This window comes from Squalius cephalus, assembly GCF_949319135.1.
Source record: "Squalius cephalus genome assembly, chromosome: 14".
In the NCBI taxonomy this organism is placed as follows: Eukaryota; Metazoa; Chordata; class Actinopteri; order Cypriniformes; family Leuciscidae; genus Squalius; species Squalius cephalus.
In genome coordinates this window covers 6,470,263-6,495,960 of record NC_137135.1, presented here as the reverse complement: position 1 = coordinate 6,495,960, position 25,698 = coordinate 6,470,263, and the positions used below count along the sequence as shown (strand labels likewise).

The window sequence follows — 25,698 nt, the reverse complement described above, 5'->3', positions numbered from 1 at the left end:
CATGTCACAGTGTCTGGTTTATGTTCCTTGGGTCACCACTAGATGTCCTCCTTCCTCACGGTGTCCAGCACACTCTTGCACTACATTCCCCATGATCCTTGTCTGTTCATTGCACTCAGCTGTCCCTCATCACTGATTACTGCACTCAGCCTGTTTCCCATTATCATTGTCGTTTCCCTGTGTATAAATACCCTGCCTGTTTTGTGTTTGTTACGGATTCCTTGTTTTTCATCACGCCACTTGTGAGGTCTGTTCCACTTGTTGTTCCTGTTTATTGTTTTATGTTTTTGGACTGCTTTTTGTATTTTTGACCCTTGCCTGGACTAGTTTCTGATTACGGATTTCCCTATTAAAATTCCATTTTGCATTATTGGATCTTCCTGTGTTTCCCTGAGTGTGGATCGTGACAAATTAATTTTACTGAAATAAAAGTTCAAAGATTTTCTCTACTCTTCCTCTTCCCTGAGTCAAAGGAAAATTGATAAGGAACTTGATATAAGGACATCATGTAAGTATTAACAGTGTTGTTGTCAACTCTTCACTATAAAGTAGATTATGTTGACTATAAAGTAGTACTCTGTTGACGAAGTCTGTCCCAATGCGAAGGCTCCTCCAAATGCGTCCTTCGTTTCCAGTGAAATAAAGGATACAACAGATGGCTCGCAGCCTGGCCTACCCCAGAATACATTTTTTGAGAGAAATTGCTGGATTACACTTTTAACCAGCCTTTAAATTTGAATTGGGGCACAGCCTGTGTGTGTGTGTGTGTGTGTGTGTGTGTTACCAACTCCCTCTGCTGGACAGGCTCATGCAGTGTAAGGGAGGATGCTGTTACACACTATTTCCCAACCCTGCAGCCCAGGTGAGAAAAACCTATACCAAAATATGTTTAAAATACATTTATTTCACTCTAAGTATACTACAAACCCATTAACATATTTACTGACATATTGTTTGAGACTTACTGGTATAAATATTATAAATAAACTTTATTTGCACAATGCACATTTTTTTTATTTTAAGCCCAAAATGTTTTAATATCACAATTAGTAAGGATAGTATGATTTCTGTATAATATCTGTCTTTAAATACAAGATATTTAAAGTGTGCCTAGAGTTTACTTGCACTACTTCCATTTAAGCACAATCAAATATACTTAACTTGACCTGCAATTAATGATTAAAGTGAAAAAAAAAAATGTGAACACACTTTCTATTTAATTATCAATACAATGACTTTTACAACTGAATGGCACCAACAGAAACTACTGCAGGATATTTCTGTCCCCAAACACAATAGTGAATTATTTTACTGAAAGATTAGTCAAATTCATTAAAACGAGTAACATTCTTGAAAGTGAATTATTAAAAGAAGCTGCTCAAAATTAAGCGTAGTGTCAGTTCTGGCAGGTCGTTAGCACATTAGAGTCCTATACTCAGCTGATCCACATCTATCTATAGGAATACGACGCCTATCACTGTATTCATATATAAGCTCCTTCAGTATTATCAGCAGCTATCGCGTTTCTCAGGAGCTCATTACCCTCCTCCCTCCCCCCTCCCCAGTTCCTCCAGTCCAGTCAGGATTTGGCATTCTGATTCCCCTTGAATCAGAATAAATTCTCGAATTATGTTGTACTTTAAAATCTTGAATTAATGATATCTGCAATACATTCATGTTGGTTCTGTTCTGTTTACCCTAAGGGGGGTTATTGCTGCTCTTACCCATGCTAGACTGCATGGACGTGCAGGGAGTTCTCGCCCAGAAAAGAACCATACAGCCAATCCTAACTGTATGCTAATTGTCAATCGTATTTGACGATAATGGTCCTGACAGAATTATTAATTTGTGAATTGGAGACTGTGTTTGTTTTTGCATGCAGCTTGCGAGGACAGGTCATATGCATTATTTTATCATCAAATTCAGATTAGAAAATTACATTCACAAATCAGGTAAATATTTCCATGATATTACCATAAATCTGTAACATAAGGTAAAGTAGAGTGTGAGTAACGCAGCTAACACTGGCACAACTGTGAAAGAAATGTTCATCAGAATAAACTATATTAACAAATATGTTTTAACTGTCACCACCCCAAATGAGAATTATTTGTAACTCTGGGGGTCCTGCTCCATGTAGAATAAAACATTATTATTATTATTATTATTTGTAGTTTTTCTAGAAGACTAATATGTCTGGAGTCCTCATCTCATGTGGGTATAGACAAGTTTAATTGTATTTGTCAGAAGTACGGTTAATTTTTTTTGTGGGAATTTTTTTATTTTGGAAAACATCACACAATAAGCAAACAAAGTACAGGCAGGATGGTCAAAAAACGTAAGGAAATGATGTTATTTTGTGTATAACTAAGGTTTGTTCCATGACATTTATAAATATAAATGAAATTATTCCACATGTATACTAACTGTTTTGACAGCTATAATTGTTGTAAAGTGTTCATATATTATTGCTATTGAGTGGTCATTAAGTCTAGTACAAGGTTCTCTCTTAAAAGCAAGTGCTCAGAGTTGGATGTTGACCTCACTGTGTGTACCATCACCATCAATAGTGCTTTCATTGCCATCCGAAAGGAATCCGCTTCCAGAGTGATGTGTCCTACACTCCAATGCTGTAAGTCTCTGCTTCAGCCGCTGTTGAGTAGCTGTGTATTCAGCCAGTAACCGAGCAAACCGAGTCTGAAGTATTTCAAGAGATGCTTCCAACCTCTCCACTTTCTCCTCAACCCGTTCTTCTCCCATTCCACCGGCCTCCAACTCCTCCAGCAGACCCTCTTTCAGGAGAATCTGTCTTCCCCTCTCTTCCAGAACTTTCTTAGCATCCGGATACTCCATTACAGCCTCCATCAGGTCATCCTTTGACAAACAAAAGAGGTCAGAGTAGCCAATGCTACGGATGTTAGCTGTACGACGGTTGCCCATTTTGCTCCCTTTGATGTTGAGGATGCTAATCTCGCCAAAGCAGCTGCCGCCCGTCAAGTGTGCATACTGGGTCACCCCATCATCAGCCACAACAGCAAGGCAACCCTCTTTAATGATGTACATCTCTTTTCCTATGTCTCCCTTTCGGCAGATGTAGTCTCCAGGGCTGAAGACCTGTGGCCGCAGCTTGAGCACCAGTTCCACTAAAAGCCCTGCCTCACAGTCCTGGAAGATACAGACCTTCTTCAATGTTTCTAAGTGCACATTGATAGCAATCTCAGCCCGCAGTTTGTTTGGCAGATTCTTTAGGACATCCTGCTCATCAATTGCTTTCTTGTTGGTCCACAAGTAGTCAAACCATTTGATGACTCTAGCTTCTAGCTCTTTGCTGACCTTTCTGAACTGCATGTAGTGTTTGATGGCGTCGATGTGAGCTTGGAACTCGGTCCGTGTGGCATTCATGTTTGATATCATGGCTCCTACATTACCAACAATGGTGGCGAAAATGAGAACGCCAACAAGGAAATCAAAAACAACAAAAATATACTCCTCATCCCGCACCGGAGCTGGCATTTCCCCAATGGTCGTCAAAGTGAGGGTTGACCAATAGAGGCAGTAGACATATGAGAGTCTCACGTGAGAGTCCCAAACTCAGGGTCAGAAATGTTTGGGTAGACCCACTGGTCGGATCCAAAGCCCAGAGACTTGGAAATGGCAAAGTAGATGCAGGCATTCCAGTGAATGATGACTAGGATATAGAGCACCAAGATGCAAATGCGGAAAATGTTGGTGTAATTTGTGCGGGTCTCTGTGCGGTCGAAGAACTCGAACAGGCGTGAGAAGCGCATCAGTCGATTGAAACGCAGCTCTGGTACATGAATGCCAATGACGATGTAGGCTAGATCCGTGGGCAGTATGGATAGGAGGTCTAGCTTGAACTGAAAAGTATGAAAGTAGCTTTCTCTTAACTTGGTAAGGTACTTCACCAGAAGACCCTGCTCAAGGAAACCTATAGTGAAGATATACATTGTCAATTCTTAAGATTGCTCATATACACTTAATTTTAGCACCAAAGCACCTATCTAATCAATAGTGCAAAGTGTACAACTCTTTGAAAAACATGATAGATGCTAAAAGATTCTGACCTGTTCTCAGTCTCGCACAGGTGTCCAGTATATAAATGACATCAGAGAGATAATCCAAAACCAGCCACAGAATGAAGTTCCTGGTTTGAAGCTCATCAAAGCAGGCTCTGTGTTTGGGATATGAATAATGAAACACCATCAGCTTGAGTCAGGACTAACCCTTTCACATATGGCACAACAACACTTATTTACATGAATCATCATCAAAATGAGAGCCTAGATCACACACTCTTGCTCATGAGGTCTAAGTATACCGCTTGGATTTAATGGAACGAACAGCTGCTACAAATAATTTCCTCACAGGCCATATACATGCAGTGTTCAGCATGCAAAATCAGTAGGTTAATTATTTCTTCCGCTTACAGTATTCAGATTAATTTACTGTATAATTTGCTGTCAAGTTTTTCATTGGAATCATTGGATTTATTTTAGGTACCTCAGCTAAGAAATGCTATTGATGTTCAATATATCAGCTTTAAACTCCAAATAAAATAATTAGAGTGTAGATAAATTAACATTTCTTTTGTCTTACCTAGCCACCACAAAGCACCAGTTGTACAATACAGCTGTGGCAATAACAAACAGCCAGCGGTAGTACAGGTCATCAGCAGGTGCCAGTATGAAAACATCAGACTTTTTCCTGATAACCAAATGCATTTCATAATTTTATGTGGTTGCATGTTTGTTAAAAAGGGCAATGGGTATTTCATACAGCTATGTATGAATGGTGATAATGGTGTGACAGGACAAACTCACTTGGTTTTGGCGCTGTTGTTCCCATCATGAGCATCAGATCTACTGATGCTTATCCGACTGGGAGCAACTTGAAGTTCAGGTCCTCGGAAGCGCTCTAAAAAAGAATCTGGCCTTTCCTCTTCTTCCTGAAGGCTCTTATGGGCCCAGTCTCTAAGAGTGACTACCATACTCACCAACCTTGGAAACAAAGGGAAATAATAAATCAATGTGGAAATACCCAATGTGAGAAATTGACCAGAATTTAATTTCAAGAGTTCACCTTCCATCCAAGTCTAAATTGAAATAAACTAAATAGCCTTCTAGATGTTCCCTAAGTTCATTTATGGATAACTTTGAAAGGTACTGCAGCTTCCCAAAGGATCTCAACAAGAGTGCCCTGTCCTTTGGTTCTGGGGAGTCCTGGGAGAAATTGCCTGATTAATTTGGTTCAAACGTACTTTACCAGGGTTCCTAAATTCTGTAGTTTCTGCTGTATGTAAGGATGTGAAGCTCAGGAAAATTACAGATCTACGGATCTCGCAGCACATTTCAGCTGTCTTTCTTTAAACAATGCACAGATAAGTGCAGGGAGTACCCCTATGTGCTTCAGCGGTGAGCTAAAAGAGTTCCCCTCTAAAAGAGCAACACAGTGAATCCCATCCTTTAAAAGATGCCTTTCTGTCTGTGTCCTTTTGGATGTGGGCGATTTCTCTCTCCTTCAGATGGCCACAATCGCTGTCTTGAATGCCTGAGTCGAACATGAACATGGCCATGAGTACAGTATGTATTGTAGCGCTCCACTATGGGGAGAGAGGAGAACAGACACAGAATGCAGTGCAGCGTCACCCCGGAAGGTGTCTTTATTTGTTCAAACAGTGAGAACTTAGGTGCAATCAAACTCAGTCTGTGTTTAGTGCAGGTGAAGTGTTCCGTAGTAAGAAGTGAAGTTCCTCCTTGTCCAGCGAAGAGAGGGGAGATTAGCCAATTAGCTGGGTGATCCACACTCACTTGGGGAAGTCAATCACTCTCTAGGTAAAGAAAAGACACAGAGGTTAGAAACGCACCCAGTGAGAGTCTATACGGCTCTCCTCTCATCTTCCTTGCTGGAGTTTTTATCCCCCTCTGAGTGATTGCCTCATCGTCATCACCTGGGATCGCCAGGTGTTCCCCATGATTAGTGTTGCCAGGGGTGACGAGTGGGGAGCCAGTGATTTCTTGTCACAGTAAATAAATTGCCAGGGCGGATGTCACAACTCGCCCGCCATCTCCTGTGGAGTCAGCAGCGTCTGAAGTCACTGCGAGCCACTCATATCCTAGGTGACCTCAGTCTCGCAGTGGAGACTCCCTCCCCAGGTGGATAAGCTGATTTGGAGTAAATTATGCAAGGCACAAATAGATCTGTTCGCTTCCCGGGAATCCTCCCACTGCCTTCTGTGGTATTAACTGACCTAGCACTCAGCATCAACGCACAACTGGCCCAGGGGTCTGCACAAGTATGCGAATCAGGGGAGAAGGACAAAATGTCCTATTAGCTGCACAATCTGACACCTGCATCCAGAACACTGGAACCTCCATGTCTGGTCCCTGGATGGGTACAATCATTCAGGCAAAACCCCCCTCTACTAGACGGCTATATGCTTTGAAGTGGCATATTTTCACTACATGGTATTCTTTCCGAGATTAAGATCCACGGAGGTGTGGCATTGGATCAGTGCTTTCCTTCCTTCTGGAGGGCCTAAGTAGTTATCCACTTCCACCCTTAAGGTGTATGTGGCTGTGATGGCAGCAAATCATGACAATGTGGGCAGTAGTTCTTTAAAATATTCAAGGCATTGTGTGGAACAGATTGAGACCAAACATGATTAAAAAAATTATCAAGTCATCGTTCATGCATTCGCTTATCAGTTAGGTCTGTCCTGTGAACTGTTGTGTTAACAGTCAATAACCTTTAACATAAACTGTGCTTTGCATGAAGTTGAAGTGGATGTTTTGCAGTTTATATTAGTTTAAGGCCTTCAAACATATATATGAATGGATTAAGATAGGTCTCTGTGGCCTCTCTCTTTGCTTCTGCATCATATCCACACCGGCAGTTAGAGGGGCCTTGCCATAAACTGGTACCTGGAATGCCATCTTAACTGATTTTCACCACAATAGCTATACCATGAAAATACTATGTTGTTGTTGTTTTTAAGTCGGTGAATCAATTACACAAAAGAGAGTCAATATTAAAATGATGGATTTAAATATATTCATAGATTTAATAATGATGGCTGGTATCAAAGATGCTGAAGCAAAGTTTTAAAACTTAAGCCTAAAAGAAACAAAAAAGTGTTATTATCAGTGTCCAGACCACTCATAAGCATTAGAGACCCCCTATAAGGACCAGAACAAATAAAATTAATTGAAAACAGAATACTAGAAACATAAAACTAGATGTTTCTTGTTTTTGTTTCATTATTGCATGCTGACAGGACAAGTTATTTTCCACGTTTCTGAACAGATGGGATGCATTTCCCTTTTCTGACAGTAGATGGCAGGGTTGCTCACGCTCTCACGCCACACAGTGTATAAACCATAGACAGTAAAAGAAATGGACACAGCGACCCCATTGGATTCAACGGAGACAAGTGAAGTCAATTAGAAGCACTCACTTCCTGATGGCCGAGCGTACTGCGCAGACTCAAACTGAGCTTGACGACTTAGATGTGAGTCGTTAGCCTATTTTTACAAAAACTGTTTCTACTGGGCAATAACGTAAGATACAAGGTAATGGAGCCTTTTATACATTTTCGTGTTTCTTTAGAAATAAACAATCTTTAAACGCCTCAGATGTAAAGTTATTCGCTGTCAAAGTGACGCCAAAATGAATGGGAGTCAATGGAATGCTAACAGCAGGTGGGGGTCCGCTAATCAACGGCGGCGCCCGGGGAAGTTTCATTGTTTTCCAGGAACACTGCCCCCCTGGTATAAACATGCGACTATACGCTGACAGACAAGACATAGCAGGACACTTTCGATAAGTAACAAAGTCTCAGCCTTTAAATGTTGTACATTTTATTACGAAATAAAAAAAAATGCATATTGTGCACGCAATTGTATACAAATCAGTTATTAAATTAACCTTTAATAATAATGTCACAGGTTGGGGTGGGGCGCCAGCGGGCCGCCCACCCCTTCGCTTGCGTGCCGCCCCTGAGGAGCTGACCGTGGACACAAAGGGAAAAGGCGGACACAGAATTCAAAATAAATATGCTCTTTATTAAATAAATAAAAACAATCTTAAAAAGTCTCTTCAGCATCCACTTTTTCGGGGAGCAGGTTCTTCACTGGACTTGGAGTGGAGGACACGTATAACTCACAGCACTTTCAGGCAGAGAGAGGAATGAACAGAATTCACCACTTCCGCTTTCTCTTCTTTAGTGTTCTCTTCGTGTATCTCAACACCTTCAGACAGAGAGAGGAATTAACACAATTCACAGCCTCCGCATTCTCTTCTTCAGCGCTCTCCTCGTGTATCTCAGCACCGTCAGACAGAGAGAGGAATGAACATAATTCACAGCTTCCGCGTGCACTTTGCGTAACTCAGCACCTTCAGATAGAGAGAGGAATGAACATAATTGACCCTTCGCTAAGCCCCGCCCTCCTTAGTTACTGTTGCTACGCCTGTCAAGCTTTTGCGCCTGGCACGTCTATTACAGTATGTATGCACCGGTCTCAGACATTCCTAAGGAGATAATTAGTCTTTTTTGGCGAACAGGTGAAAATATGAGAGAGCAAGACTGCAGTATGCATTCGAGGGCTATATCCACGACATAATATGCAAACGATTAGAGAATAATTTCATAAAAATTGAAGCTAAAGTCTATAACGCAAGGTCCTAGCGCAAGCAGCAGCCGCCTCATACACTGACCATTCAAATGGGAAACACACAAATTGAGGAACAGCTTTGTGCATGCACAGCAGCGTAAGTGAAATTTGAAAATATTCTACTATTTATAAATCAAACAGCTTATCCATATGTATTGTGATAAACACAAGACATTAGCCTGACCACTTTGCAATGATAACATTCTCCCGCTTATATAGTGCGCCAGGCTAACGTTACTGCTCACACGTCGTGGGTCACATTAGTGACTAACTTACTGTTATGAACTGATTAAGTTAGCATACCAACCTTTTCCTTGGAGATCTCCGGCAAGCCCCCTGATGTTCCCTCCTTTTACTAACTACCTTTTACTTTTACTAGACACCGGGAGAGTCGCGATCGGATTGGGGTAACGTTACTAGTTTGGCCGTCGATTAACAAAATGCTGAAATATATTTTTAAGTAACGTTAAGTTATGTCAGTGAGCCTCCGTCTTGCCATTAATCACACTGCTTAATCCACGAGCTGGACAATAACTTTATTCTAGAGCTGCTATAAAGCCAAAACACTTCACTTTTAATTTCCTATTATAAATGTAAAGCTGCTTTGGAACAATCTACATTGTTAAAAGCGCTATATAAATGAAGATGACGCCCGGCATTTCTCCTCTTGGGTTTTAGGTTTCGGGAAGGGAACAAAATCCACCATCCCGTCCAAACTTTTACGATACCGGGTATCTGATTTGCACAATCCATACGCACACCGCTTCGGCATGTTTCCCTCGCTCGAAAGCTTGCCAGACCTCCCGCGCCTAGTTACGGTTGCTAAGCCACGATTGGCCTGTGGCGGTTTTCGGGCGTGGCTTAGCGAAGGGTCAATTCACAGCTTCCGCGTTCTCTTCTTCAGCGTGCTCTTCGCGTATCTCAGCACCTTCAGACAGAGAGAGGAATGAACATAATTCACAGCTTCCGCGTTCTCTTCTTCAGCGTTCTCTTCGCGTATCTCAGCACCAGGCTCAGGCAGGGAAGAGGTTAATGGCATTTCACCAATACAGCAGGTTCAGGCAGAGAAGAGGTTAATGGTATTTCACCAGCGTAGCTGTACACTCACAGGGCTCAGGCAGAGAAGAGGTTAATGGTATTTCATCAGCGTAGCTGTACACTCACAGGGCTCAGGCAGAGAAGAGGTTAATGGTATTTCACCAGCGTAGCTGTACACTCACAGGGCTCAGGCAGAGAGGAGGTTAATGGTATTTCACCAGCGTAGCTGTACACTCACAGGGCTCAGGCAGAGAGGAGGTTAATGGACAGCTGTGACTGCGAGTGAACAGCAGAAACAATTCCCACACTCACATATCCACCACACACTGTAAGGTTTCACTCGTGCTCATTTCCACAATAAAACTGCAATTCAACAGACTCACGGTGCAACCCAGGCTTACACCCGCAATCCAGCCGAAGTCCTCTCTCTCTCTCTCTCTCTCTCTCTCTCTCTCTCTCTCTCTCGCGGCCTCCCTCCGCATCCGCGGCCGCGGCCGCTCACCTGCTGCGTGCCTCACATCTCCTCTCTTCTCCTGCCTCCGCAGATCAGCAACACCACCAAAGAAACGACTTCTCTCGGGGGAGACCCCCCCCAACTGTCTCTTCACTTTCCTTTTATACACTCCATTTGCCTACGCGGCCCCATCACAGATCCCAGCGTAAATCCCCCGCACCTGATGTTCATCTGTCATTAACCGCCATTGTTATGGTGACAGATACACAACCGGAACCGGCCTGGTGTTGCAATGGCACTGTCCTGGGGGGGGACATAACTTCAACGGGACTTAGTTCCGCCTCAATTTTGTCACCTCGTGACAATAATGTACCAGCCGAACCACAGAGTTCACTGTGTAGTTTTTCTCCTTGAGAAAAATTAACATACAATGTGTATGTATATCCAAATGAATAGATTTGAACTTGATGCTCACTCCATGCTGAACTGGAAGATGGTGATGTAAGTTCCCTTTCGTTGTCACTCCGAGTTACGTTGGATGACGACGAATGGGGTTTCGCTTAGAAAGCCTCTCACCTTCGAGTATATAAAACGAGCCAATGGCAATGAAATGCCATGGGTCTGCGGAATTTGCATAGCGTATCTCCGCCCCACGCAGGGGGTATATAAGGAAGTGCGCGAGCAACATGCAGATATGTTTTCGTTTCGGAGCCAAGTTCAGTACTTCACTCCACAAGCCTTCTGAGTGTCATCTCAAATCTCTTCGAGACGAGCGGCTCTTCAGTGTGTTGGTGTGACGGCGTGTTCCAGCGAGATCGCATTTCCTGCTGCTGTTTTGTGCAGTAATCTGCCTACAGTGAGTGTGTTTCTCCCCGGGCGCTTCAGCACTCTGCTGAGCTTTTCCACTCTCTAAAAGAGCTGCACGCGGCACGTCTTTATCAAGACGGTTCGCCCTTGTATTTTCTATTTTCTGGATGTGTGTGCGTGATTCATCTGCCTAACGGTCGCGAGCGCTGTTTTGCGTGTTGGGCTTAATCACGTCGGCAGCGCTCGTTGATGAGTCATGTTTTTCATTGCGGGAACATGACCATCGCGATGTTTATAGATCGAGACTCAATGATCTCCATGTGAGTAGAGTCCCCTCTGCCACACCCCAATTTATCTCTTCCTCGAGAAGGGATACTTTGGCTGGTGGCCAGGGTGATCTGAGGGTTCGGTGTGGCACAACAACCGACGAGTCAATTCCTCGGGCCACACCCCCCTCCACATCGCAAACCGTGGAGCTTCCGTGTGTGCCTGGTTTCTTTCGGGGACCCAGTGTTACATTCGGGGCTCTGGCGGATGGTGTCATGCACTCACAGCATCACAAGGCGAGCTTGATTCCTCTGGAAATGAAGTTTCGACTGCGTTGCCTCCCACGGGAGTGCCATCGTTGCCGGGACCGATCCAGAGCTGTCAGCCATGCTTTCCCGGGCAGCTGAAAGCATCGGCTGGAGTGGCCCCGCCCTCCCCCCGAGCGCTGTAAGCTTCTCCCGGACGTGCATCAGGACGACTGCGTTCCGCGAGAGTCCACGTGACTTTCGCGGCCCGCGGGTGTCCTCCGCCTTCGCTGCTTTCGATCGCACGGCGATCATGGTCTGCATGTTCCCTGTCACTATCATGGCACGGTCATGCAGTGCTGTGTGTCGCCTGCGCCTTCGATGCAGTGCTTCCCCGGGAGTTCTGTCCGAACCGGCCGCAGAGGAACGCTAGTCCTTCCCTGGCCAACCCTGGCAGAACGCGGAAACTCTAACCACGCCCCTATGCTGGGACGCTATGCCTCCCATGCCCGGCCTGGTTGTTCTGCCACGCACACTGCTGACCTCGCTCAGGCGACATCAGTACCTGCGTGATCCTGGGTCAGGTGATGTCCACTAGTGTGGTCCAGATATGGGCTTAGCCAGGTTGATGTGGGGGTGTCTGAGTTCATTTTCTAAGCTCCCCCATGTCCCGGGCTGGGCTCTTTGGCAGTGTGGCTTCGACCACCTGAAGTAGACTCGGGTCCTGCACCGATGGTCATCCATCCGTGCGGTCTCCTTAGTCTGCTTCCCGCCAAGGCCCCCTCCATGCGGCTGCTCCCCTCGGGTCTTCACCGGCCCTGAGCAGGAGCAAGTCGCAGGAGGGCGGCGCTGCCCGTCTCCGCCCCTTAGACTGCCACGCCAGCCTAAGCAGCACTCTTGAGACGGGCAGCCTGGTCGGCGGTCTGGTTGAGGATTGCGCCCAACAGTCTTCGATCACTCTATAAGCAGGCTGAGGACCTTCTGCACCGACAGTCATCTGTCCGTGCGGTCTCCTTAGCCTGCTTCCCGCCGACACCGCCCCTCTGCGATTCCTCCCCTCGAGCCTCGAGCTCGAGCGAGGAGGTCGCAGGAGGGTGGCACCGCCTGTCTCCGCCCCTTAGCCGGCTAAACGCCATGCTAAGCAGCACTTCTGAGACGGGCAGCTTGGGGTTAGGGCTCAGTTCTTCTCAGGAGCTGGTAGCAGGGCCACTCCTTCCCCCGGTGGAGGGCCGGGGGAAAATTCTTGTTTCAAGAACTGATGTCCCTTCCTCCAAGCCCCAAGAGGCCGCCCATGGGCCATGCTCCTCTCATCCCCCTCTGTCGCCAGACCCCTGCCAGAGCACGCCCTCGTGGGACGCTGGTCCTCCCCTGGCCTCCTCTGGCAGGATGCGGTTAATGACCGTGCCCCCGCACAGGGCCGCTATGCCACCCACGCCTGGGCCGGTCATTCCGCCTCGCTGCACCACCGACGGCACGTCTGTGGTTCCGTAATGTCCCGCTGGGTCGCGAGAACCATCAGGCTCGGCTACGCGATTCAGTTCGCGCGGTCTCCTCCCTGCTTCAGGGGAGTCCGCTTCACTATGGTCGGTGGCAATGCCCCTGTCATGAAGAGTGGAGGTCGCCACCCTACTGGCGAAGGGTGCGATCGAGACTGTCCCTCCAGCCGAAATGAAGTCCGGCTTCTACAGCTCTTACTTCATTGTACCGAAGAAATCTGGTGGGTTACGGCCAATCCTCGACCTGCACATCATTGAACCGCTCCCTTCACAGGCTGCCGTTCAAGATGCTCACGGCCAAACGCATTTTCGAATGCGTGCGGCCGCAGGATTGGTTTGCAGCGATCGACCTGAAGGACGCCTACTTCCATGTCTCCATTCTTCCTCGACACAGACCGTTTCTACGGTTTGCTTTCGAGGGGCAGGCATACCAGTACGCGGTTCTCCCTTTCGGGCTAGCCCTGTCTCCTCGCGTCTTCACGAAGGTCGTCGAGGCAGCCCTTGTTCCCCTACGAGAACACGGGGTTCGCATCCTGAACTATCTCGACGACTGGCTGATTCTAGCTCACTCTCGAGACCAGAATTGCGAACACAGGGACCTTGTGCTCCGGCACCTAGCTCGTCTGGGCCTTCGGGTCAACTGGGAGAAGAGCAAACTCTGCCCAGTGCAGAGGATCTCTTTTCTCGGTATGGAAATCGACTCGGTCGCCATGTGCGCGCAGCTTACGAGCGAGCGCGCGCAGTCACTGCTGACTTGTCTTCGTCAGTTCGAGGGCAAGAGTGCGGTCCCACTGAAACTCTTTCAGAGGCTCCTGGGGCATATGGCATCCGCAGCCGCAGTAACGCCGCTCGGTTTGCTTCATATGAGACCGCTTCAGCTTTGGCTTCGCGATCGAGTCCCGAGGTGGGCATGGCATCACGGTACGCTCCGAGTCCCAGTGACTCCGACTTGCCGTCAGACCTTCCCCCCGTGGTCGAACCTCAATTTTCTACGGGCCGGAGTTCCCTTAGAACCAGCTTCCAGGCATGTTGTTGTATCGACAGATGCCTCCGCCACTGGTTGGGGTGCCATGTGCAATGGACATGCTGCCGCGGGCTCCTGGACAGGACCCCAGCGCCTTTGGCATGTCAATTGCCTCGAGTTGCTGGCTGTACGCCTTGCCCTGCACCGCTTTCGGGCGTTGTTTAGGGGTCAACACGTACTAGTCCGATCAGACAATACCGCCACAGTAGCGTACATCAACCGTCAAGGTGGTCTACGCTCCCGCCGTATGTCACAACTAGCCCGCCACCTCCTTATATGGAGTCAGAAGCATCTGAGGTCGCTTCGAGCCATTTATATCCCGGGAGACCTGAACCAGGCAGCCGACGAGCTGTCTCGGCTTCGGCCTCTCGCTGGAGAATGGCGACTCCATCCCCAGACGGTTCAGCTGATTTGGGATCAGTTCGGGGACGCACAGGTAGACCTGTTTGCCTCCCACGACTCGTCCCACTGCGACCTGTTTTATTCCCTGTCCGAGGGCACGCTCAGCACGGATGCACTGGCGCACAGCTGGCCACGGGGCCTCCGCAAGTATGCGTTTCCCCCAGTGAGCCTCTGCGCAAGATCAGGGAGGACGAGGAGCAGGTAATTTTGGTTGCCCCGTATTGGCACAACCGCACCTGGTTCCCAGAACTAGTACTCCTCGCGACAGCACCTCCCTGGCCTATTCCCCTGAGGAAGGACCTGCTTTCTCAGGGACGGGGCACCTTATGGCACCCTCGTCCCGATCTATGGAACCTCCACGTGTGGCTCCTGGACGGGACGAGGTAGGTTTGAGTACCCTACCACCAGCGGTGGTGGCTACCATCACTTCCGCTAGAGCATCGTCCACGAGACATGTCTATGCGTTGAAGTGGAACCTCTTCGTCAACTGGTGTTCTTCTAAAAATCTAGAACCCACGAAATGCCCCATCAGTGTCGTGCTTTCCTTCCTGCAAGAAGGGTTGGAGCGAAGGCTGTCTCCCTCCACCCTGAAAGTGTATGTTGCCGCCATTGCCGCACATCACGACGCAGTTGATGGTAAGTCCTTAGGAAAGCACAACCTGATCGTCAGGTTCCTGAGGCGAGCGAGGAGACTGAATCCTTCTCATCCTCCCCTCGTACCCTCTTGGGACCTCTCAGTGGTTTTAACTGCCCTGCAGAGTGCTCCCTTTGAGCCTCTGCAATCAGTGGAGCTTAAGTTCCTGTCAATGAAGACAGCGCTCCTGGTTGCATTGGCCTCCATCAAGAGGGTAGGGGACCTGCAGGCATTTTCGGTTGACGAAGCGTGCCTGGAATTCGGGCCGGCCAACTCTCACGTGATCCTGAGACCCCGGCCTGGATATGTGCCCAAGGTTCCCACCACACCCTTTTGAGATCAGGTGGTGAACCTGCAAGCGCTGCCCTTGGAGGAGGCAGACCCAGCCTTGGCACTGCTCTGTCCAGTACTGCGCCCTCCGTGCTTACGTTGACAGAACGCAGTGTTTCAGGACCTCAGACCAGCTCTTGTCTGTTATGGTGGGAAGCTGAAGGGGAAGGCTCTCTCCAAGCAAAGGTTGTCTCACTGGATAGTGGACGCCATTGCTTTGGCTTACCAGCAGCAAGGTCGACCATGCCCCCTTGGTGTGACGGCCCACTCCACTCGGAGTGTGGCATCCTCTTGGGCTCTAGCGCATGGCGCCTCGCTAACAGACATCTGCAGAGCTGCAGGCTGGGCGACACCTAACACATTCGCGAGATTCTACAATCTCCGAGTAGAGCCAGTTTCTTCTCATGTACTCGCTTCAACTAGCCGGTACTAGATTCTGCTCAGGTGTCTTCGCTTGCTTGCCATTCCTCTCCACGGACGGTATACGTGCGATATTTCCTCAGGTGAGCCTCATAAGCCCTGAGTCTCCTCCAGCACTGTTGACGTCAACGCCAGAGTTATGCCACTGGCAGCTTTCGCGCTTGGCTAGGTGCCTCCATGTGCATGGTTCCCCTCCGGGCGACCCCCACATGTGTATTCCACTGTAAGCCTCTTTGAGCATGTGTCTTTCCCATGGCAAGCCACCTTGCCACCCTGGGGTTGAAATATTCCACCTGCGGCTGGACACCCCAGTGTTACTCCGTATGCAGCCCTTCGGGGTCATATGTGTATTCCAAGTCCCCCCCTTCGGGTTGGGCATGATTGCATATTTCCACTGAGATATGCTTCCCAGTGTACCTTGGTATTCCTGTGTTAAGTAGGAGTCCTTCGTCCGTGCCAGTCTCACGACAGGGAGCTCAGACTTACGCAGGGCACTGGAAGACAGTCGAGAGGTGGCGTGATTACACTGGGAACCCCATTCGTCGTCATCTGACGTAACTCGGAGTGACAACGAAAGGGAACGTCTCGGTTACGTATGTAACCCTCGTTCCCTGAGTAGGGAACGGAGACGTTACGTCTCCCTGCCACTTCCGCTGTACCGCTGGAACGCCTGAGTTCAGTCTCGGCTCCTCAGCGAAGACATATCTGCATGTTGCTCCACACTTCCTTATATACCCCCTGCGTGGGGCGGAGATACGCTATGCAAATTCCGCAGACCCATGGCATTTCATTGCCATTGGCTCATTTTATATACTCGAAGGTGAGAGGCTTTCTAAGCGAAACCCCATTCGTCGTCATCCGACGTAACGTCTCCGTTCCCTACTCAGGGAACGAGGGTTACATACGTAACCGAGACGTTTTCCTACCGGCATTAAAAAATAAAATAAAACCCTCTGAATTCAGAAGCACATACTAGTACACTACTCGTACAACATTTACCATATTGTTTTATGGCAGAAATAGGAAGAGTAGTATGCTTGTATGCTGTTCTGAATTCTGCAACTGATACTGTAACGTGCCAGAGAAAGCAGGAGAAGGTGAGGATCTAAATGCAGTTTTGTTTTGTTGTTTGTTTGTTTTTTAACACAAGTAAAATAAAGTAAAACAGATATCAACATGAAAAACTACAAATGACTACAAAACATGGCACAGAACAGGAAATAACATTAGTCCACACAAAACAAGGGGAACACAAGACAGGAATCATGACAGATACCATCCATGACCCATCCCCACCCCACACACACACACACACACACTGAACACAACCACAACCACACACACACACACAAACTCCACCCTCTTACAAACCTTACCAGGAAGTGACTAGTCGTTATTTTTGCCTTTCATTTTTACTGAAAGCTGAAACGAGTCAAGTGTTGTGAAGAACAGAGTTTATATATATATATATATATATATATATATATATATATATATAACATTATATTATAGCATTTTTGTTTATTTCTGAATTAACCCAGATTAGATTTTGATTGTAATAGTTGTTTACTCTTTAAACCAAAGTTCAGAAAGTGAAAGTAAATTGTAGATCATTGGATCTTTTTCAAGACGAGGAAATGGATTCAAAATCTGTGGAAGAGCTTTCTTGTCCTGTTTGCTGTGAAATCTTCAAGACTCCTGTTCTTCTGTCCTGTAGTCACAGTATTTGTAAAGAGTGTCTACAACAGTTCTGGAAAACTAAGGAAACTCAGGAGTGTCCTGTCTGCAGGAGAAGATCCTCAAATGGTCATCCTCCAGTTATTCTTGTGTTAAAAAACTTGTGTGATTCATTGATAAAGGAGGGAATTGAGAAACTTTCATCAGGATCTGAGGAGATCTGCAGTTTACACAGTGGGAAACTCAAACTCTTCTGTCAGGAGGACAAACAGCCTGTGTGTTTCGTGTGCAGAGACTCAGAGAAACACACCAATCACACATTCAGACGCATCAGTGAAGTGCTTTCATCTTACAAGGTAAGACTAATGTCTCTCATTTCATATGCTGAATACAGTGCTAAACATAGAAACAGTATTATTTGTGTATACAATAGACCAATAAACCATTTTACTCAGACTAAATCTTTATATCTCTCTGATATAAAATTCTGCTCTAATCTTCGACCGCTCTGATGTTTAAATCTTCTTGAAAAAATATAAATGTTCTGTATTTGCACAACCACAAATTTACAACTGCATGGATATAATAATTAAGAATTGGCCATTGCAAAAAACACATTTGTTTGGTAGAAACATGATTTATTGACGTTCATACTTTCCAAATTATATAATTAAAAATATATGTCCTGCAATTTTCAGACACAAATGCTTCCATGAGAATGACCCATTCATCATATAAATAATATAACTATAAAAACATCCAAACATACAATGTTTAAACCTCTTAGAGCTGCATAAGTTTCACAGATTTCCACCTTAACCTGTAGGAAGAATTTAATACAGCACTGACGTCCTTACAAAACAAGCTCAAACATGGAGAAGAAATGAAGAAAAAGTGTGATGAAACAATTGAACACATCAAGGTGAGGATATAAAGAGTTAAATACTCAACATTCACACACAGAGTTTATTATTGACATTAGTGGAGTGTGTGTTCATACAGCGCTGACTGAAATGAATGTGATTTGATTTCAGTCTCAAGCTGAGCACACAGAGCGTCAGATTAAAGAAGAGTTTGAGAAGCTTCATCAGTTTCTCAGAGACGAAGAAGAAGCTACAATCACTGCACTGAGAGAGGAAGAGGAGCAGAAGAAGCAGAGGATGAAGGAGAAGCTGGAGGAGATGAACACACACATCTCAGCTCTTTCACACACAATCAGAGACATGGAGGAGATGATGAAAGACAATGACGTCTCGTTTCTAAAGGTGACAAATCAATCTGGCTTCATTCTCTGTGCAGAAAACAACTTGTATAGAGAGACTCATTGACAATGAGAGTGTTTGATAAGATATTAAAATGTTTTCAAACTCTATATTTTCCAGAACTATAAAGTCACGATGGAAAGGTGAGTGAGCTGCTCGTATCTCTTCTCTCAGTGGATCTGAACTCAAATTCACTGCAGTTCTGACTCCTGAATGTTCTTCAGAGTCCAGATCTCACAGCCGGATCCACGGATGAGTTCTGGAGCTTTGATTCATGTGTCGCGTTATCTGGATAACCTGCCGTTCAGAGTCTGGAAGAAGATGCTGGAAACTGTCCAACACAGTGAGTCTCAGCAGATTTGACACCAGTGCAGAAGATAGTTCAGATATAAACACACACAACATCAACATTTGATAGAAATATATGTGATAATTTCTAAGTGAATCTGAACTGTATTTCAGAAAATCATCAGATCATACAGCGAACTCATAATGAAAAGTTTATTCCTCATGATCTATATTTATCTATTAGGATACAATAGTGTTTATTGAATACTGATATTAAACCTGAAGCCTCAATCCATTCTGACAGTAAGAGACCATTGTTATGATTTATGATTTCTTTCAACAAAGTCTTTATTTGTGTTTTAAATTTACATTTCTAATACATCATATTTCATCCTCTAATCTGATGTTATTCTCTTTGCAGCTCCGTTGACTCTGGATCCAAACACAGCAAATCCTCGTCTCACACTCTCTGCTGATCTGACCAGTGTGTCGAACAGTCGTGTATATAAAACACTTCCTGATAATCCAGAGAGGATTGACAGGTATCCATGTGTCCTGGGATCTGAGGGCTTTAACTCAGGAACACACTGCTGGGATGTGGAGGTTGGAGACAATACAGAGTGGAGTCTTGGAATAACCACAGCATCAAACCAAAGGAAGGGACTGGACTTCTTTGAGTCTAATGTCTGGTGTGTGGATTACATAGACAGCGAATACGGCTCACAATCCCCAGAGCAACCCGTCACTGTCTTTACTGTTAAACAGAAGCTTCAGCGTGTGAGAGTTCAGCTGGACTATGACAGAGGAACAGTGTCATTCTCTGATCCTGTAACTAACACACATTTACTCACATTCACATCCACCTTCAACGACACAGTCTTTCCATGCTTATATAATCGCTGCACAACTCCTCTGAGGATCTTACCAGTTAAACTGTTTATTGCAGCAGTTAAATCTGATTCTGCTTCTAGACTAATTCAGTTGTGCAAATTATGCTTCAATAATAACACTGTAATAAAAGGGTCTCATTGATCAATCACACTTAAATGTTCAATTTTGAGCCAACTTAACCCTTGTGTGTCCTAAAGGATATTTTTGTCTTTTTAAGTTTATTTTTTACAAGCCGTTTTCTGAGGTTTGGTCTTTAAAGCAAATACTCACTTTTTTCCTGTTTTCTGCATCTGCATATTAGAGCCAATTGGATAAATTATTGTGTAATAATTGTGTGTATTTACCAGAAAAGAAAAAAAAATTGTGCATGTAATATTTGATAAAGAAAAATTCTACTGTACTATAAATCCCAAATCCCAGCGAAATCCCAGTGGAGCTTTGCAGGCATTTAATGGGAAAAGCTTGGTACTGAAAAAAGTTTTAGTAATCTTCTTGCCACTGAAATTCTCATATGTTCATATGTATATTATCCTATAAACTCGAGATCTGAAACATATGAATGCACTGTGAGGCAAGCAGCTGTTTATATATTCATGCATAATGATTGACAGATGATTGATGTATTTATGTATGTATGTATAGAGAACTATATGCAAACTAATGCACTTCAATTTATTTTAAGTACATCTGCAGTGACAAATATAAGTCATAACACCATGAACACCATGGTCTGCACAATGTCCACTGATGATGTAACAGGACCCGTTCTCAGCACCAGAGACTGCAGTGCATGCTGGGATTTGGTGACAGTAACAAAAACATCAACACTGTTATTGAACTGAATGGAATCAACGTTGAACTAACTCAAAGTGAATAACATCATTATTATCTTCTGTAGAGCTGATCATAGATGAACTCATTTCATAGTTGATGATCGTTACACAGTTATTGAACTGAACTGAATCAACACTGAACTGACTTCAGCTGAACAATGACACTGTCGTCTTTTTAGATCTGCTTTACAGCAGAATTGATTTCTGTTTCCATCATTGATCATTAGTTTATCTGTAAAGCTGCTTTGAAACAATCTGTATTGTATAAAGCGCTTTATAAATAAAGGTAATTTGACCTAAAGTCGCAATTAAAAGGAAATAGTGAATCTTTTCTTACATATTGTGACGTACATCCAAGTGTAACATAATAAAAAACGAAATAGTGTAGGGCAGGTTCATCAGTTGGTAATGAATCAGATGTTGAGATGTGGATGTTGCACTCAAAAATGAATGTGATCTTACAGTCGATTGTAGAGTTTAAGGAGAATAAATGATTGGATTAAATATTACCAAAAAAAAAAAAAAAAAAAAAAAACGTGAACATGGATGAATCGTTTATAATAAGATCTGCGCTTTTTCAAAATAAAAATAATTTCATTCCATTTTTTTTTTTATATATATGTACTTGTCACAATAATCCTGTGTAAATTTAATTTTACTGAAATAAAAGTTCAAAGTTAAATGATTTTCTCTACTCTTCCTCTTCCCTGATAGCCTGGGTGCCAGCCCGAACCCCGCCCACAACATTTTTTGGTCGGGAAGTTCGGTCTGGACTCGATCCATTGAGGAGTAATTATGCTCGTCTCCTAGAAGGCCGAGCCAATCAAATTGCCAGGGCAGGCTTTAATCGATGATGGACAGATGGTCTGCGGTTACGTAATCACCCACGTCACCAAAGAGCGCTTAATTTGAATTCGTTTACAACAAAGACGAGTGCAGCTGGAGAATTGAGATTTCACGAGTTCACACTTACAAATAAGTCAGACAGAATAAATGCGTAGGCTATATGAGATGTCACGAGTTCACACAAATAAGTAAGATAGAATAAATGCGTATATGACGTGCTGTCCGAGGAGAGGGCTGTGGGCTCGGTAGCCATACTCCCCCCGTGTTCCTGGTTGTGAGAGAACAAGACAAGAGTGAGGATTCGGGGTGGTGGAGGGACCGAGGGATGCTGAAAAACTGTCAAGGAGTGTTAGGTAAGTTGACAGAGTGAATATGCTTCCTCGGTAACGTTAGACATGGTATTGTTTGATGACAAGTTGATATTGGATTTGGATTGATTATTTGTACGTGCTCCTCCCGAACTTTGTTTATGAAACATCATGTGTAGATTCCGCCATCGCGTCTGTTATAGAAGATATCCACAGCGCATTCATTTTAAAAGAGGAACAGAGAGCCGCGCCCGCGACATTTTGTTGGTTGAAAATATGAACAGAGAATGTCTAATAAGGCGAGAAGTGTCACTCTCAGTACACTTCCGGCTTCTGAACTGGTTGCAGTTCCTCTCTGATTCCATATGAGGGCGCTCACAGGACGAGTGCAGAATGAATGGAGGTCTATGGCGCGATACCAATAAAAATCCACTTTTCTCAGGATATAATTTTTTGTCTAGTAATTTGAATGTTGTATTCGAAAGGATATGCAAATAAATTACACATTGCTGGGTGTTAGATTTTTTTGAGTCACTTATTTGCTTTAAAAAGTATTTTAAAGTGTCAATGACGTCATACACATCGTACGACCAGAGATACTGCTTCACGGCAATCCTTCAGTCACTTTGGTGCGTTCGCGCTCTGCACTTTCTTTTCTCTCGAGGCATCGACAACACAGCTGACACAGGTAAATACACGTGCTAGACTTGTTTTTGTTTTGTTTGTTTGTAGTCCCGCTTTGGATGCCACGATGCCATCAAGCGGGATCTCTGGTCGTAATCAGTCCTTCACTGACCAATCAGCGTTCATTAGCAGAATGCTAGCGTGTTATGGGCAACAACAACTCAACCTGTAAGAAATCAAAAGGACGTAAGTACTTGTTCATTCAACTTTCGACCTAAAACCCATGTTGAACTTGCAAAATCTACAATCAGATCTGAGATTTCTCAACGGCAATCGGGTGAAAGAGACAAATTTAGCTGTCTAGCCCCATTGACTCTCATTCATTTTGCACTCATGGCGATTGCCCCCAGTGGAACTGTGGTGGTACTACAACCAAAATTCGGTACAATAGGGCTTAATAGGGAGTGGGCAGGCTCTGATATGAATGAAGAACATGCGTCATTTACTCCGTTGCTCTGATTGGTTGTAGGTCTATCCAATTGAGTGCAGAGGTTTTTTTTTTTTCCTAGTTCGGTTGAGACACGCCCCATAATCAAATCTCTATGGAGCAGTATCAGACTCACATTCTGACTAGAATATGAGTATGACGAAGTCAGGCTTCTTCCCTGAGTCAAATTGATAAGGAACTTAAGGACATCATGTAAGTGTTAACAGTGTTGTTGTCAACTCTTCACTATAAAGTAGATTCTGTTGACTATAAAGTACTCTGTTGACGAAGGCTGTCCCAATGTGAAGGCTCCTCCAAACACGTCCTTCGTTTCCCGTGAAATAAAGGATACAACAGATACAACAGCTCATTCGCAGCCTGGCCTACCCCAGAATTAATTTTTTGAGAGAAATTTCTGGATTACACTTTTAAACAGCCTTTGAATTAGGACACAGTGTGTGTGTGTGTGTGTGTGTGTGTGTGTGTGTGTGTTACCAACTCCCTCTGCTGGACAGGCTCATGTAGTGTAAGGGAGGATGCTGTTACACAGTATTTCCCAACCCTGCAGCCCAGGTGAGAAAAACCTATACCAAAATATATTTAAAATACATTTATTTCACTCTACGTATACTACAAACCCATTAACATTTTTACTGACATATTGCTTGAGACTTACTGGTATAAATATTATAAATAAACTTTATTTGGAGTACTTCTTTATTGCACAATGCACATTTTTTAATATTAAGCCTAAAATGTTTTAATATCAGAATTAGTAAGGATAGTATGATTTCTGTATAATATCTGTCTTTAAATACAAGATATTTAAAGTGTGCCTAGAGTTTACTTGCACTAGTTCCATTTAAGCACAATCAAATATACTTAACTTGACCTGCAATTAATGATTAAAGTGAAAAAATGTGAACACACTTTCTATTTAATTATCAAGACAATGACTTTTACAACTGAATGGCAACAACAGAAAATACTGCAGGACATTCCTGCCCCCAAACACAATATTGAATTATTTTACTGAAAGATTAGTCAAACTCATTAAAACCAGTAACATGTTTGAAAGTGAATTATTAAAAGAAGCTGCTCAAAATTAAGCGTAGTGTCAGTTCTGGCAGGTCGTTAGCACATTAGAGTCCTATACTCAGCTGATCCACATCTATCTATAGGAGTATGACGCCTATCACTGTATTCATATATAAGCTCCTTCAGTATTATCAGCAGCGATCGCGTTTCTCAGGAGCTCATTACCCTCCTCCCTCCCCAGCTCCTCCTGTCCAATCAGGATTTGGCATTCAGATTCCCCTTGAATCAGAATAAATTCTTGAATTATGTTGTACTTTAAAATCTTGAATTAATGATATCTGCAACACATTCATGTTGGTTCTGTTCTGTTTACCCTAAGGGGGGTTATTGCTGCTCTTATCCATGCTAGACTGCATGGACGCGCAGGGAGTTCTCGTGCAGAACAGAACCATACCGCCAATCCAAAATGTTTGCTAACTGTCAATCGTATTTGACGATAGTGGTCCTGACAGAATAATTCAGAATCTGAGACTGTGTTTGTTTTTGCATGCAGCTTGCGAGGACAGGTCATGTGCATTATTTTTTATCATCAAATTCAGATTACAAAATGACATTCACAAATCAGGTAAATATTTCCATGATATTACCATAAATCTGTAACATAAGGTAGAGTGTATGTAACGCAGCTAACACTGGCACAACTGTGAAAGAAATGTTAATCAGAATAAATCTATATTAACAAATATGTTTTAACTGTCACCACCCCAAAATCACAATTATTTGTAACTCTGGGGGTCCCGTAGCCTGACGTTGTCATACTCAGATTCTAGTCAGAATATGAGTCTGATACTGCTCCATTGGGCTGTGATTATGGGGTGTTTTTCAACCGAACCAGGAAGGAAAATGCCTCTGCACTCAATTGGATAGACCTACAACCAATCAGAGCAACGGAGAAAGTGACGTATGTTTTTCATTCATGTTTCCGAACAACAAATGCCTTGATCACGGTTCTCTGTTCCTCTTTTAAAATCAATGCGCTGTCGATATCTTCTATAACAGACGTGATGGTGGAATCTTCACATGATGTTTTATAAACATAGTTCGGGAGGAGCACGTTCAAATAATCAATCCAATCAACTTGTCATCAAACAATTACCGTCTACCCTATCAGCATGAGAGGAAGCATATATTTATTCACTCTGTCAACTCATCTAACATTCCTTGACAGTTTTCAGCATCCCTCCACTCACTCTTGGCCTGTTCTTCTACAGCCAGGAATACGAGGGGAGTACTTTGGGTTTGGGCCGAATACCGAGCCTGGAGCCTCTCCTCGGACAGCACGCCAAAAATGCATTTATTCTATCTGACTTATTTGTAAGTGTGAACTCGTGAAATCTCAATTCTCTAGCGGCAGTCATCTTTGTTGTACAGCTTTTGTTCGGGCATAATAACGGATCAAGTCCAGACTGAACTTCCCAACCTAAAAATTTTGTGGGCGGGGCTAAGATCGGCTGGCATCCAGGCTAGGGGTCCCGCTCCATGTAGAATAAATTTTGTTTTATTTTTTTAAATTTTTTAAAAAAATTATTTTTTTTCTAGAAGACTAATATGTCTGGAGTCCTCATCTCATGTGGGTA

General features: G+C 44.3%; 1 protein-coding gene and 1 pseudogene across 2 annotated transcripts; one reads left to right on the top strand and one right to left on the bottom strand.

The window, feature by feature from the left end:
• Positions 1–2,523: 2,523 nt before the first annotated feature.
• On the bottom strand, positions 2,524–8,545 carry LOC307171397 (cyclic nucleotide-gated channel alpha-2-like; annotated as a pseudogene). Its single transcript has 6 exons — positions 8,533–8,545; positions 8,183–8,267; positions 4,842–5,018; positions 4,618–4,725; positions 4,086–4,192; positions 2,524–3,949 (listed from the first exon to the last, which is right to left on the bottom strand). The product of its transcript is annotated as a cyclic nucleotide-gated channel alpha-2-like (transcript).
• An 8,862-nt stretch (positions 8,546–17,407) lies between these two features.
• Positions 17,408–21,269, top strand: LOC307170973 (E3 ubiquitin-protein ligase TRIM35-like). The gene is made up of 6 exons (XM_079892311.1): positions 17,408–17,840; positions 18,311–18,406; positions 18,519–18,749; positions 18,867–18,889; positions 18,971–19,089; positions 19,456–21,269. Exons 1-6 carry the CDS (start codon positions 17,445–17,447, stop codon positions 20,064–20,066), a joined length of 1,476 nt encoding a protein of 491 aa, XP_079748437.1. The 5' UTR covers positions 17,408–17,444; the 3' UTR covers positions 20,067–21,269.
• Positions 21,270–25,698: the final 4,429 nt, after the last annotated feature.